We start from the raw sequence: 12,993 nt of genomic DNA, 5'->3' as shown, positions 1-12,993 counted from the left end.
GAATGAAGAGGTGATTGAGAACCAAAGACCATCACACCGAAACTCTGAAATACACGGAAAGTACCTCTACCCAACACGGGACACTCTTTGTGGCTTATAACAATGAGAGAGTGTGTGTGTGTGTTTGGCTGCAGCAGGGACGGGCAGCAATGTAATGGCTTTGGCAGGGTTTCATAAATCATAAACACACAGAGCGTCTTAAGTCGCGGTCTCTTAGCATACAGACTCTTAAAGCAGCTAATGAGCGGGAGAGACTTGCCTAGAATTAAACACAATCTAAAACCTCTGACACACGTTCTTGTGGTGTGGTAGGTATTTGCAGACTTCACCGCAGCTACACAAACACTGAGGCAGTGGTGTAAAGTCTGCAAAGCACATGCACTGACTCAGACAAAGTGTGTGTGTGGGCATGCACGTGTCAGTATGAGATGACTGTGATGACTGTGTGGGAGGAGGGAGGAAACCTTTCCATGAGGCTGATTAGTTTGTTTAATTAGTTTTTATTCATTATAGCAAACCAGCAACATTTATGGTACATTTAAATTCATTGTCACCAGAAATAAAAAAGCTCACATAAAAACAAACAACAACGACAACATGAAAAATGAGTATGTGCAAAATCATTATCACTGGAGTGTCCCCGGTCAGTTGTTTATTATTCTTTCCCTCTGGACGATTCATGTGTCTCCTCTGTCCTTCCTCAATGTTCCTGCCTGCTCTATCACTCTGCTCAGCTGCAGGTGAACCCTCTGCAGCTCTGTTGCTATGGCAACCAGGGCCCTTTCCATTGTGGCCATGTCCAGCGGTGAAGTTACTTCCTGCTCCTTCAGGCCAGATGGAAACGGCTTCATCCCCAAGCTAAAAGCTGCCCCTAACCCTCCAGGTCTTGGTGTCGGTTGGTGTCCCATCTTGTTGTCTCCTGGTCCTGATGGCAGCATCACCCTGTGACCCTCCTCCATCCGCTTCAGCCGCGCATTCTCCTCGTGACTGCTGCGCAGGAGCATCTGCAAGGTAGAGTTTAGCCTCCTCTCCCTCTCTGCTCCCTCCTCACTGAGCTCTGCCAAACCTCGTTGTAGCCTGATACCCGCCTGCTCTGCTTGTGCCCTGCACGCTGACTCCATGCTGGGTGCACACTGCTGACATGTCCCCCTGGCCAGCTTCTCCACCTGGGTCCTGAGAGACACCATTCCTCCACAGCACTGCTCCAGAGAGTCCAGCAGCATGTTCTGCCTCATGTGGGAGTCCTCCAGAGCGATGAAAAGCTTGTCCCAGCGGGAGAAATCTGCAGCCTGGAATGGTGTGGTCGGAGACTCCCCTGCAGACAACAAACACAGGGATGCATCATTCATACAGTCTGATAGGCAACTACAAGGTTATCAATATTTACATAAACCAAGTGCAAACCAAATATAATGATTTATTAATTTAGTGTGGAAGCAGTGTAACTTCAGTGTATAAATCAGGAACCAAAAACATATACACTGTTTTCTAGTAACTTAAATGTAGTGGAAGAAGACAATAGGAAACAAGGGAGTAACTATTTGGCATTTTAGAAGAAATTAGAAATTAATTTTGAAAACCTACATTTTAGTAAAAGTGGGAATTGTTAAGTATTTTATTGATACTTGATTAATACAACAAAGTTATAATCTACATACACAGTGCAGTGGTTCCACATTACAGAAAACAATTACCAGTTACATTCAGTATACTGGAGTATAATGTTTCAAACTTTAATCTTCAAAAGAAAGAAGTGGTTGTGATTTCAAAACTTTTTGTAACTTATTTCACTTGTAAAAAGCAGAGAATTTAAAGCCAGTTTCCCCCTAGCTCTGTTTGAACTTGTGTTACAGCTAAGGATAGTTTCATCTGCACAAACATGTAACAAAGAGGATTGGCAAATATGTTATTGTTTATATATTTATATATATTGAATTGAAGTGGACTGAGAATACGGCCTTGCTGAACACCTACATTACCTTCCAAAACTAAAAAAACAACTTCTGTTGAATGAATCTTTCATCAAAACATTAAAAAATGATTTGGCTTGATTAAATCAGGCATGGCAATTGAGGACATCATTTTTCACAGTGAGCCATCTGTTCAAACAAGCTGGAAACAAAAGAGACAAAAAGACAAATAAACAAAACTCACCCTCCTGCTGGTCCTGAGAGATCTCGTTGTCATAGCTGTCTGCGTAGTTCCTGTCGTACTCAACCTCGTTCACACACAAGGATACAACCGCGAAACCGAGCACACACAACGCACGCCAGATCCTGAACGCATGCATGATGAAATTTTGGATGTGTTGCTGATAAAAAAAAAATCTCTCTCTTATTCAACCCCCCCCTCACTGTGTGTGAGGCTCTTCACACTGAGCCAACTGTTGTGGGTGCTGACTTATAAACTCAGCAAGAGGGAGGAAGGAGGGAAGAAGTTAGGGAGGGTGGAACAGAGGTGGGGGGTGCTGTGTAGGTTGGGTGGCTAATGCTTCAGTGGAGGTAATATGTCAAAAGTCAAATGAGTGGGAAATAGGGGCATTATGGGGAAAGAGGGGAATTACAGGGGCACTGGGAAAACTGGAGTGAAAAAAGGGATAGAGGAAGGAGAGAAGTGAGAGAAACAAAGCAGAACAAAAACAGTTTAAATGTATGTTTGTCTGTTAAAAAAAGAGGGAACTTAGAATGTATGTCTCAACTGTTAATATTGACAAAAAACAGACATATATCCGATACACCAAGTGCTTTCACTCATCGTCACAAAAGATCACAGTTGGAACAGCTACACTGGAAAAATATTTATATACCTATACAGACACACATCCACAATATGTACTTTATGAATTGATTTTCTTGTCTTTAAAAATAGCTTTGTAGTTCTCAATGACCCAAATCTCATAATGCCTCCAAATAGATACTGTCATCTATGGTCATATTTATATGGTTTCCACAGGACATTTCACTCCACACACACTCTCTGGGTTGTCTGCCTGTTTGCACCAATGAGCCAGAGTCACTCCATGCTCTGTGCATCTACACCAAATCCTTTAACCTAAAAGAAGTTGCAACATTGCAGAGTCAGGATTACATTTTAATCTTGTGATGAATTATGTTTTTACTACTTGAAATTAAATTTAGTTGCTAAGCAACACTGTGTAATTTGCTTTCTAGCTGTGATTGTATTTTGTTGCCTGGTTACGCTGTCCAGACATTCTGTGAAGAAGAGTCAGGAGTTATAGTGAGGACAAATGACCTTATTCTTACAGACAGGGGTGTTCTGGTCAACAGGTGTTGGGGTTGAGCAGCAGAAGTGGGACATGTCAAGGTCAGAGGAAAAGCCTTGACCTTTCTACTCTCTGCAGACCTCCAGACTGAGGTCCCAACTGCAGATGTCAGCATGACTGCCAGTAACTGTCTGATTTTCTCTGTCTGGCAGGATATAATTGTAGCAGAGGGACTAATAGGGGTGGGAGCTGGCAGGTTTATCTCAGGAAAACCTGAAGAGGAAGAGTGAGGGAGAGAAAGGATGCTAGTTGGCGGGGAAAGGTACAGAAGGACAGAGGATATTTGTATAATTTTTCCTTTCCTCAATGCAGCAAAAATACCTCACTGTGGACACGAGTGTGCACATTTCCCTGGCCCAGTTCCATAAACTACAAGTAATTAGGATCCCCTCAGGAAAGAAATATATTCTTGTTAGAAAACTTGCAGGTGGAGTATAACGTTTGCATGTCAGAAACAGTTGGTGTTCTCATCTTTGACTCATCGGTGTCCATCTTAGGCATTTCCACCTCTTTTTTTTCCCCCTCCCCTCTCCATAGGTCATCTTTCTATTTAGGTCAATATGTGACTCCGTGACAGAGGAGCCACATTTATCAGCAGCCGCCAGACGCTGTTTACCACCCCCACCTGCACACCACACCTACAGTTTAGCTGTCACACAAAACACTCCCAGCTGGCAGTGAGGGGGAGGAGTGATGGGAGATGAAGGGAAAGACGAAAACAGTACAACCAGGGGAAGGGAAGATGGGGAGGGAAAAGACGGAGATAAAGATGATGAGAGTTGGGCTTTAGGAAAGCAGTGTTTGCGTATTAGTGCTAAGTTTATCTGGACGAGAGAGAATTAGTGAAGATCAGATACTGTTGTCTGAGGAAAATGGGACAGTGGGTGTTGTCAGCAGTTTTTACACTGGCTAAAAACAGCTGATATAAAACAGCGACAGGACTTCACTGATGAACAAACCACGTAGTAATACTAACACAGCAAAGTCGGCCAACACACAGGGCAGTTTTATGAGAACTGTGTGGTATTCTGGGGTGTTTCCCTTTCTTGTCACCAATGTAGGACAGGAAACCATGGAGATATAATTGAAATACAGTATACAGTCAAACAATAAAGTCACTGTAAGAAAACAGACTTATGATATTTAATGATGTGATGACATTGGATGACAACAGAAGTCTGGTCACTACCACCTGCCACTTACTGACATGCCAATCAGCTTAGACTATAGTTTGTGTTTATCGCTAATTAGCAAATTTTAGAATGATAACACACGACTGTTTATAAAGCCATAAATTACCACCATTTCTCTGCAAATTTATTTCAGAGTTCATCTTTCAAGTATTGCCTCAGATTACAAGACATATTGTATATCTGCTGTCTGTAACTAATGTATGTCTATGGGTTTGTAGAGGTAGGAAAGAAAGCCTCCATGGTTTCTCCCTCAGCCATCTATAATAGTCTGGAGGCAGAATTTAACTGAACTAATAAATCTGATACTTCAGGTCCAATTCAAAACTGCTGGAAACTCTACAGTATTAACAGTTCTTGCCTGCTCTTCTTCAACCTCAGTGAGACACCTATCCATAGAGAGACATTATGTATCTGCGGACCCTCTGGTAGAGAAAAAAGACTGAAATATAATTAGAAGCATCCTAGCTCTCTTTATCAGGTTTCATAACTCACTCATCTCAACCAGACCTGCAAAACATCATTTCAGCTTCCCCCTTATTTCCTGCATCACACAGGAGCATCGTGTGAAGACCGGAGAGAGAGCAAGCGAGCGAACTGCTGTCTCTGCTGACGGACACGGAGCATGCCGGAAATGATAAAAATAAGTTGGAAATGTAACAAGGACTTGCTGTGACGGAAAAGCACCCCATGAGCTGCGAGGGACAGTCTGAAGAGAATCTATTCTCGTTTTGGCTGAGTCATAGGAAAAGATGCAGGAACAAAAACACTATTTAATCAGTCTCTCAAGCACTGACTGCACCTCCTGCGAGGCCCCTCCATAAAGTGGAGAGCAGATACGGTGGTGTGATATAGGTGTTCAAGATGTTATTGAACCGCGGGGCCTCCTGACTTTACTGAGATCAATATCGCACAACCTGCGCTTAATCTATCTAATCTGTTTGAACAGCCTCTGACAGGAAAGAGCTGAGGAAGTGAGAGCAAAATACAGGAGAAACACACACACTTTTTGCCAGTGTTTTTGGAGTAGTGTTTCAGTGTGTGTGTATGTGTTGAGGGGTTTGCGGTAAGCATATGTGGTTAACACGATTAATAATAGTGATGGGAGCCAAGCTTAACCACAAGCTTCACTATATGAGGGTGGTGTTAGTTAGAGAGATGTGAAATATTACAAGCCCGATCAAGACCTAAACCTGGAAATAACTGTGTGTGTGTGTAAATCTAGGTCGAGAGATTTGGCTGGTACGGGAAAGTATATGAGCGAATGGCGAGCAGCAGATTTTAACGAGGAGATAACAGAAACACCTCAACACGAGAACAAAGGTAGAATCCACACTTGATTTCAGATTAACATGACATCACTTTTTGCATATTTATTTCCACATTTTCAGATGAATAAAGTGAAAACTCCAGCCTCGCGCTGACATCAGATCGACAAACAACATGCCACTGAGTCATGACTGCATGTACGCGCAGTTTAAAACTGGCAGGCAGAGAAAATGTGAACACTGGAGCTATCCAAACCCACACACATCTTTACGTATTGGGAGTAAAAGCATGGAGCATAGCGTTAGTGGGCGATTACATCAGTAGGGCCACTGCAACATTAATGTGTGTGTTTCCATCAAGGGTCCCCAGAGTGGACCCACACCACAGTAGAGCAGGGCTGCCCTCATGAAGAAAATGAACAACATCTGGACATGGAAACTTCTACCCATTTCACCTAATAGGGGGCTTTAAGGGGGTAAAAGGGTAAAAGTGAGTGTGTGATTTGAGTGTGTATGAGGGGGAAACACCCAGAGTGTGTACGGGGAAGAATATTTTTAACCGCACTATAGCATAAAGATCCCGTTCAGCCTGGTGTTTTGTCACCTCCCCAACACAACGAGTGACATGTTTCATTTGGAAAATTACCTCAACTTGTGGAGAGTCACATAAGTGTACACACACTTCTTTCTTAAGGTGTCACAGGCTTGGGTGAACTGTAAACACAAGCAATAGAGTGGTCACTGACACACTGACACACTGACACACACACACACACACACACACACAAATATGTATTCACATTGATGAATTTACACACATACACTTGGCACAAAGCTTGATTAGCTTTCATTAGTTATATTAGTTAGTTCTCATTTTGCTAAATGTAAAAATAAAGGATTTACTCACTGTTATTCAACAGATATAACAGTCAGTCAGGCCTCGACTTACAGCCTGAGGCCAGGAAACATTAACTCTACTGCCACAAGACAGGACTGACACTCAGCAGTCATCGTTTTCATACAACATTAATAATATATGAATCATCCTACAGGCTAAAATGATTGTGGCACTATATCACGTTTAGAAAAATAAGCACTTTAACAACCACTTTACATCATCTTCCCTATGGGATTAATTAAAGTTTTTTTTTCACTGTACCACATTATAATGATTGTGTATCTGTTATCTTTCTAATACAGATTGTACTCTCAGCTCTACAATGTTAATTACCCACTGGTCTAATTCAGCTGAAGCTCCATTAAAGTCAGTCCTCCTGGACATCTTCTCCATTAATGGCGGGCTGCTCATTGGCTGTTTCACTGCTTGTTTGGGGCTCATCAGCCACGGCATTGGTTGTCATGGGCTCGTTGGCCACTCCATTTTCTGTCTGAGAGTCGTTCGCAGCTCCACTGAATTGTGAAGGTTGAGAGGATGTTGTTGGCATTGCGCTACCTGCACCATTGGTTATTGCAGCTGTCGCTCTGGGTGTCACTGTCTGGCTTGAAGCTTGAGACTCAGCAGTCGTCCCATTTGTTGTTAAGTGTGTCCTGACCGACCTGTTGGGTCCTAAGAGCTGATCTGTTGAATTGATCTGAATTGATCTGTGACTGTCTGAATTTAATAAACAGACATCATCAACTGCTCGGTTGGCCGCTGAATGGTACCTGATTTCTTGACTGTCATTTTCATTGTTATTGTTGTTATTTGTCTGGTCTGGTGGCCGTGTGGTTACAGAGGAATCTGTGGTTATTTTTTCAGTTCCAGGTGGTGGATTTACAGTCCTTGAGTACTGGTCTAAGTCTGGAAGTTGGTGGATGACTACAGGGATTGGAGTGACCTGATTTAACCCAATGGGCTCATTGGCTACATGGTTGCTTGTTGATGGCTGATTGCTAATTGCTGCCTGCCAGTTATTGGAGCAGAGGACAGCTGGAATGCTGGAAAAGAGAAACAAAATCATAACCAAGTCATTAATGCCAGTAACTGAATTAGTTTTAAAAAATAATTCCCAATAGTCTTGTTTCCTCTGTGAGACCAGATGTCCTGAGATTCTGCTGCAAATGCATCTTTGTGGTTGGGCATCTTCTTCCTGACAGCAATCCTTTGCCAGCAGGGTTATAGTTTCAAATAAAAAACTAATGGACTGGATCCCATGTATTATATACATGTTGGAGCAGTATTTGGCCTAAATGTTGAAAATAATTTACCTTCTGTCCTAAGCAAACACAAAAAGGCTCCAAACTTGATGAAAGCTCACTGAATGTATATTTTGTCAATGGTCCAAATGTCAACATATCATGCATTTAAACAGCCTTGATTCGAGCTATGTGACAGTGTATTTTTTAGATTATCCAAACACCTCATCAAAACTCTACATAGGTTTCCTCGGAGAGCTGCAAATTATAGTTTGATAGTGGTAATTCAGATAAAAACTGGTGGCATGGTTTGAAATCTGCTGACAGGGCACAGTGTACAACATACAGACACAATGAGAGACTTCCATCCATTAATTTAGTAGGGAGGGATTATTTGTTCTTTAGGTGTGGTAAACCTGACTATACAGACCTTGCCAGCTGTTTCTGAAGCTCCTGAGCATGTTGGTTGCACTGGTCAAAGTAACAGGCCTGAGCCTCCACAAAATCAGTCAGGCTCCGCATGTGGTTCATCTGGAAAAAACAACACAAGAACAAAAACACAACAAAACATAAAACGTTAAAGAGCTTTGCTAGGAATGTATATACAGGTACACAGTACACTTAAAAATGTTACAAAAATTGTAGTGAGACATATGACAGAATCTTATTTTCTACTTTTCTGTATGTGTGTGTGAGTACTTGTGTGCACGTACGTGAGTGTTGCTAATTCCTTCCAAAACCCGTCTTGTCATTTCTGACTGTCGATCGAACAGACTCTGACAGATTCTCAGCTCCATCTCTGCCTACACACACACACACACACAATCATTTTCCAATTATGTCCACATATTACCAGCTTTGTTTCTTCAAATTTCCCATCAGCCCTGAGGGGCTTAAGTCTAATCAACTAAACAATAGAAAGAAAACTATGATTGCAACTGTCATAACCATAAGGAATTCTATACAATTTTCTAAGTATTGGCAGTGTTAAAATGATCTCCCTCTGTTACAGCACAAGGAATATTTCAATCAGATCCTGTGTGAATACAAAGATAAACATGAACTTACCTGAGAGATTTCCTGAGCCCATATCTGTGTGGAGGAAAGAGACAGGGGAGGACAAGTAACGTACTCTGTGACCAAACAGCAAGTTCAACTGTATCTGTCCCTGTTCACATCCCTGCATACCACCACTGACCTTTAGCCATTTAACACGCAGGAAGCTGAACATGTAGGAGACCTGAGCCACATAGTCATCATTCAGTGGGTTTGCATTCAAGTTCTGACAAAAAGACAGGAAAGAGCAGGAAGGTGGAATAAGAAGATAATATATGCACTTAGGTATTTATTGAGGAAAACTGATACGTATTCAAAATTCAAGGGCTATGTTTCAAATCAGTGAAGGTCAAGACACCATCCCCTCAACTCACTCTGGCCTCTCGGTCGGCCTCGTGGGCTTTTCTCAGCCTAGTTTTAGCTATGTCCAAGTCCAAACGCTTGTTAAGCAACATCCTGCGCTCATCCTATGAACAAACACACTTGTTTAGCTTACAAAGAAAGAATTGAGAAAGAGAATAGAGATTTTAATTTATTTTTTAAAAATCTTGGTTTATAAGTACCAAGATTTACAGATGATGGGTGTGTACTGTATGTGTGTGCTTTACCTGTATGGCTCTGTATTCCCCCTCAGTGAAACTCCTCAGAGGGGTGAGAAAGTGTATATTAGTGCTTTGGACAAACTTTCTCTCTGTGTCACTGAGCTGCTTCTGCACCTCTCCACACCTTAGCAGTGCAGTTCCTAAACACAAAACATGCTGCAGTTTGTATACTATAATATATATAGACTGACAACATTTCAGCTTGTCCGTGTAAATGAAAAAAGCTAATACGACATGATTATGCAAATACTGTTTCCTTCTTAAAGCATGCATCATTTTTACACAGCATCTGTAAAGTATTTGTGAATGTGTGTGTAAATGATACTTTTCAGATCAAGAGTATTCAGAATAATTTGCACTCACCATAGGGGGTGTTGGGCCCAATTTCCATCCCAGCCTGGGTCATCTGATCTCCCAGAACCTCAAGGGCACGAGGCCGAAGTGGGACGCTCCATTCCAGATGTTCATACAGCCGGTCCTCTAACCGTGCTCCTGTTCATCAGGAGTCAGGGGTCAAATCAGGTTTAATGGTTTTCTATTTCTAAAAATCTACCAATTTATCTTGATGTTTTCTATATTTCTTAAAAAGGTGTCATTAAGCTTATACCCAGTCAGGTCTGTCAGAATTTGGACAGTTTCACATTTTCTGTAGTTTAGGCTCTGTGTTTCAGTTTGAAATAAAATAACACCACATAACAATACTATACCATATTCAAGTGTCTCAGCTTTAATATGATTAAGTTTATAGTATAGTACACTTAGCACACAATGCCCAAATTGCAAGGCTTTGAGAGTTCACAAGGTGTTTTTTGGATAGTTGTGTGTTGTTTTAGTATAAAAAGAAAAAATCTATTACAAAAATATCAACAGTAGTTGGTTTGCCAAAATCAACAGCTGGGTACAGTCTAAAAAAGCAAACGAACAACTCACAAATAACTCACAAAACACAGTTTAACCTTAAGATAGGTGTCAAAAGCAGGTGTGAGCACTCTACAGTCTAATTGGACATTAGCATACCACTAAATGCTCTGCCTAACCCCCTGCACGTTACTGTATACTACTAAGACAAGCACTGAAAACTGTACAGCTGCTGAAATCATTAGACAGCTGCTTGGAAACAGCTGGTCCTCCGCATGAGCCCATTCATATTAAATATACCTAAGGTAAACAAAAATGATTCTGCAGAGCGACTAAAAGCCCCCAGTCGATAGATAAACAAGACCTGATCTGCAAATATATCCTCGATGCTGAGTAAACGTAAGAGATTTTTATATCTGGCAGCTGAATGGTCTCCTTATTTGATAGATTACAGACCACATCCACTCATGATTCCATTAGCTGAGGTAATTGGATTCAAACAAGCAAAAGAATAACCATGTCTATTCATCTGAACAGACCAATTACAGCCAAAGCAAACAGAAGGGCACACAGGAGATGTATTTATTGTGGGAGGGCAAATACAGCTAAAATACCAGGTCTCAGAGGTAAAGATTCATAGCCATCATTCAGTGTTTTTTTTCTACATAGGGCACTGTAATCACTAGTGCCCACTTGATGGTATTGCTTTACTGGAGATGATGTGCTTGTCAGGATGAAAGATCTGGGTATTGAATTATCTACATTTGCAGTACAGCTGTCTACCAGTACAACTAAAATATGTAGTATAGTATCATATGTAGGATATATTTTTTTAAAGAAGTTGATATGAATTCTCATTGAAATCACAGCTCCACAAAGACCTTTAATTAGTTATGCATAAATATCAGTATATTGACTTCTCTCCACAGGTAGCTGTATTTATATGAGAGGTTTACTCAGAAAATAGTCTTTTTCTCAGAGGTTATTAGAGGTCAGTGAAGATGTAATCGTGTAACTGTCCTTTTAATTTGACAAAAACAGAAATAATGTACAAGTGGAATGAGACATTGATGACCTTCGGAGTAAATAAACAAGAGAGTCTCTCTCACCTAGGTTAGGCTGCAGTAAAACCTCAGTCTGGGAGATTATCTTGTCCGTGCAGGTCTTGGTGGCGTCTGCCCGGGCCAGGAGCTCCTCTAGACCGGGGTCAAACTCCGTCTTTTCCGCCTGGCCAATAGTCTCCCCCGTGTACTGGAGCGGGATTACAGAACAGTATTTAAAGTTCAACCACTTAAAAAGTGTGTTGAAGTATTGTTTAACATTTTATTTAGATACGATGACAGTAACTCGATGTCCAAACACTGTCGTTATAGGGTGATATAAACACAACACTGTATAATAACAACAAACCGCGACCACAAGCAGTTTATTTAATAATTAGCTAATTCACCCTTTCGGTAAAAGTATTATTTTTTTTCTGCCGGTCCTTTTACCTGAACAGCCCGGTTGATGAACTGACCAGCATCCACCGCCAACCGCGTCAAATCCATGACAACGTCCCCCAAGGTCGCGCGCTGTCTCACGGTGGTCCAACAGAAGGTTAACGGCCCAGTAGGAGTTAGCTAGCTATAAAAAGCTCAGTGACCAACAACAGTCAACAGACCTTGCCATGGCTTCGACCGCTAACCGTCGCTTGCTCTTTAGCCAGATTACGGTTCGTTGACACCGACCGGCTGAGCACATAAAGACGACGCAAGTGCAAGCACCTGCTTGCGTATGTTGTCGACTGTTTATCCTCCTGCCATGCTGGGTGCTTCCTCTGTCAAGCTAGCTGTATTTACGACTGGTTTACAGCGTCGGTCTGGCCATAACGGCTGCCTCTCAGCGAAGTAATAACGGGCGGCACAAGAAAAGGCCCCGTAATGTATTTATGTATACCGTTATCTCCTTTAAGACTTTTATTTTGCTGCCTCAAACGCAGGATGTAGCGTCAGTTATTTCAAATAGTGATATGTTTGGCAGCTAGTTAGCAGTTTAATAGCTAAATATGGACTTAAATTGTCTTAAATTTAATTTAAAAAATACTTTTATTATCTGACTGAAGACTTCTCCTATCCGAAGCAATTCATGTAAACTTCCGGCTGCAATGTTTTTCAAAATAAAAGCAAAATCTTTACCAGCCAATCAATCTACGCCAATTAACGACGAAACATTCAGAATAAACAAGCATTTTAGCTGCAAAATGCAACTAAACATTTAGTACAATTTTCTGTGGTAATAACAGTTCTAAAGAATGGACTGCTTGTCCTTTGTCGGCCAATAATCCGAATATTTTGACAAAAAAAAAAGTTATGTATAGATCACAGGTCAGTTGTTTCCAATTGAGAAGCTCCAGTACACTACTGCAGACTGTGAAGATATCAGGGTAAAACACATGGCATCCTCAAAAAGGCAAGTATCCAATCAATGTTTGTTTGGAAAGCTCTTAGTGGCTTCTATCCAAAAGAAAGTTGCAGCAGCAGCCAAGCATTGACAAAAAGGAGAAAGGTAATGATCAAAAATACAGTGACCTTCTGAGTGTCTGAACTCATGACGGAACA

At 41.4% G+C, this 12,993-nt stretch overlaps 2 protein-coding genes across 3 annotated transcripts; both read right to left on the bottom strand.

Moving 5' to 3' along the window:
* Positions 1–484: 484 nt before the first annotated feature.
* Positions 485–2,918, bottom strand: LOC108874988 (uncharacterized). Its single transcript, XM_018663617.2, has 2 exons — positions 2,155–2,918; positions 485–1,315 (listed from the first exon to the last, which is right to left on the bottom strand). The coding sequence occupies exons 1-2, from the start codon at positions 2,288–2,290 to the stop codon at positions 678–680; spliced, it is 774 nt and encodes a 257-aa protein (XP_018519133.1). The 5' UTR covers positions 2,291–2,918; the 3' UTR covers positions 485–677.
* A 2,895-nt stretch (positions 2,919–5,813) lies between these two features.
* Positions 5,814–12,525, bottom strand: LOC108874986 (endophilin-B1). 2 transcript variants are annotated; one of them, XM_018663615.2, is made up of 11 exons: positions 11,887–12,525; positions 11,503–11,644; positions 9,899–10,027; positions 9,542–9,675; positions 9,308–9,400; positions 9,076–9,159; positions 8,946–8,969; positions 8,591–8,680; positions 8,308–8,408; positions 6,977–7,679; positions 5,814–6,455 (listed from the first exon to the last, which is right to left on the bottom strand). In XM_018663615.2, the coding sequence occupies exons 1-10, from the start codon at positions 11,941–11,943 to the stop codon at positions 7,007–7,009; spliced, it is 1,527 nt and encodes a 508-aa protein (XP_018519131.1). In that variant the 5' UTR covers positions 11,944–12,525; the 3' UTR covers positions 5,814–6,455; positions 6,977–7,006. The 2 variants fall into 2 exon arrangements, with proteins under 2 accessions (XP_018519131.1, XP_018519126.1); XM_018663610.2 differs by having other exon boundaries at positions 5,814–7,679; positions 11,887–12,524.
* Between the last annotated feature and the right edge of the window lie 468 nt (positions 12,526–12,993).

The sequence above is a fragment of the Lates calcarifer genome, linkage group LG19 (assembly GCF_001640805.2).
Source record: "Lates calcarifer isolate ASB-BC8 linkage group LG19, TLL_Latcal_v3, whole genome shotgun sequence".
NCBI classification, from domain to species: domain Eukaryota; kingdom Metazoa; phylum Chordata; class Actinopteri; family Centropomidae; genus Lates; species Lates calcarifer.
This window is presented reverse-complemented; position numbering and strand designations above follow the sequence as displayed.

Bases quoted from the DNA above. Each gene is read 5' to 3' on its own strand.
- LOC108874986 (XM_018663615.2), bottom strand. From the start codon at position 11,943: ATGGATTTGACGCGGTTGGCGGTGGATGCTGGTCAGTTCATCAACCGG. The intron at 9,676-9,898 runs GTGAGTGCAAAT...TTTTGTGTTTAG, and splicing joins TGGGCCCAACACCCCCTATG to GAACTGCACTGCTAAGGTGT. The intron at 8,681-8,945 runs GTAAGTTCATGT...GTGTGTGTGTAG, and splicing joins GGGCTCAGGAAATCTCTCAG to GCAGAGATGGAGCTGAGAAT.
- LOC108874988 (XM_018663617.2), bottom strand. From the start codon at position 2,290: ATGCATGCGTTCAGGATCTGGCGTGCGTTGTGTGTGCTCGGTTTCGCG. The intron at 1,316-2,154 runs GTGAGTTTTGTT...TGTTGTCTGCAG, and splicing joins CTCTCAGGACCAGCAGGAGG to GGGAGTCTCCGACCACACCA.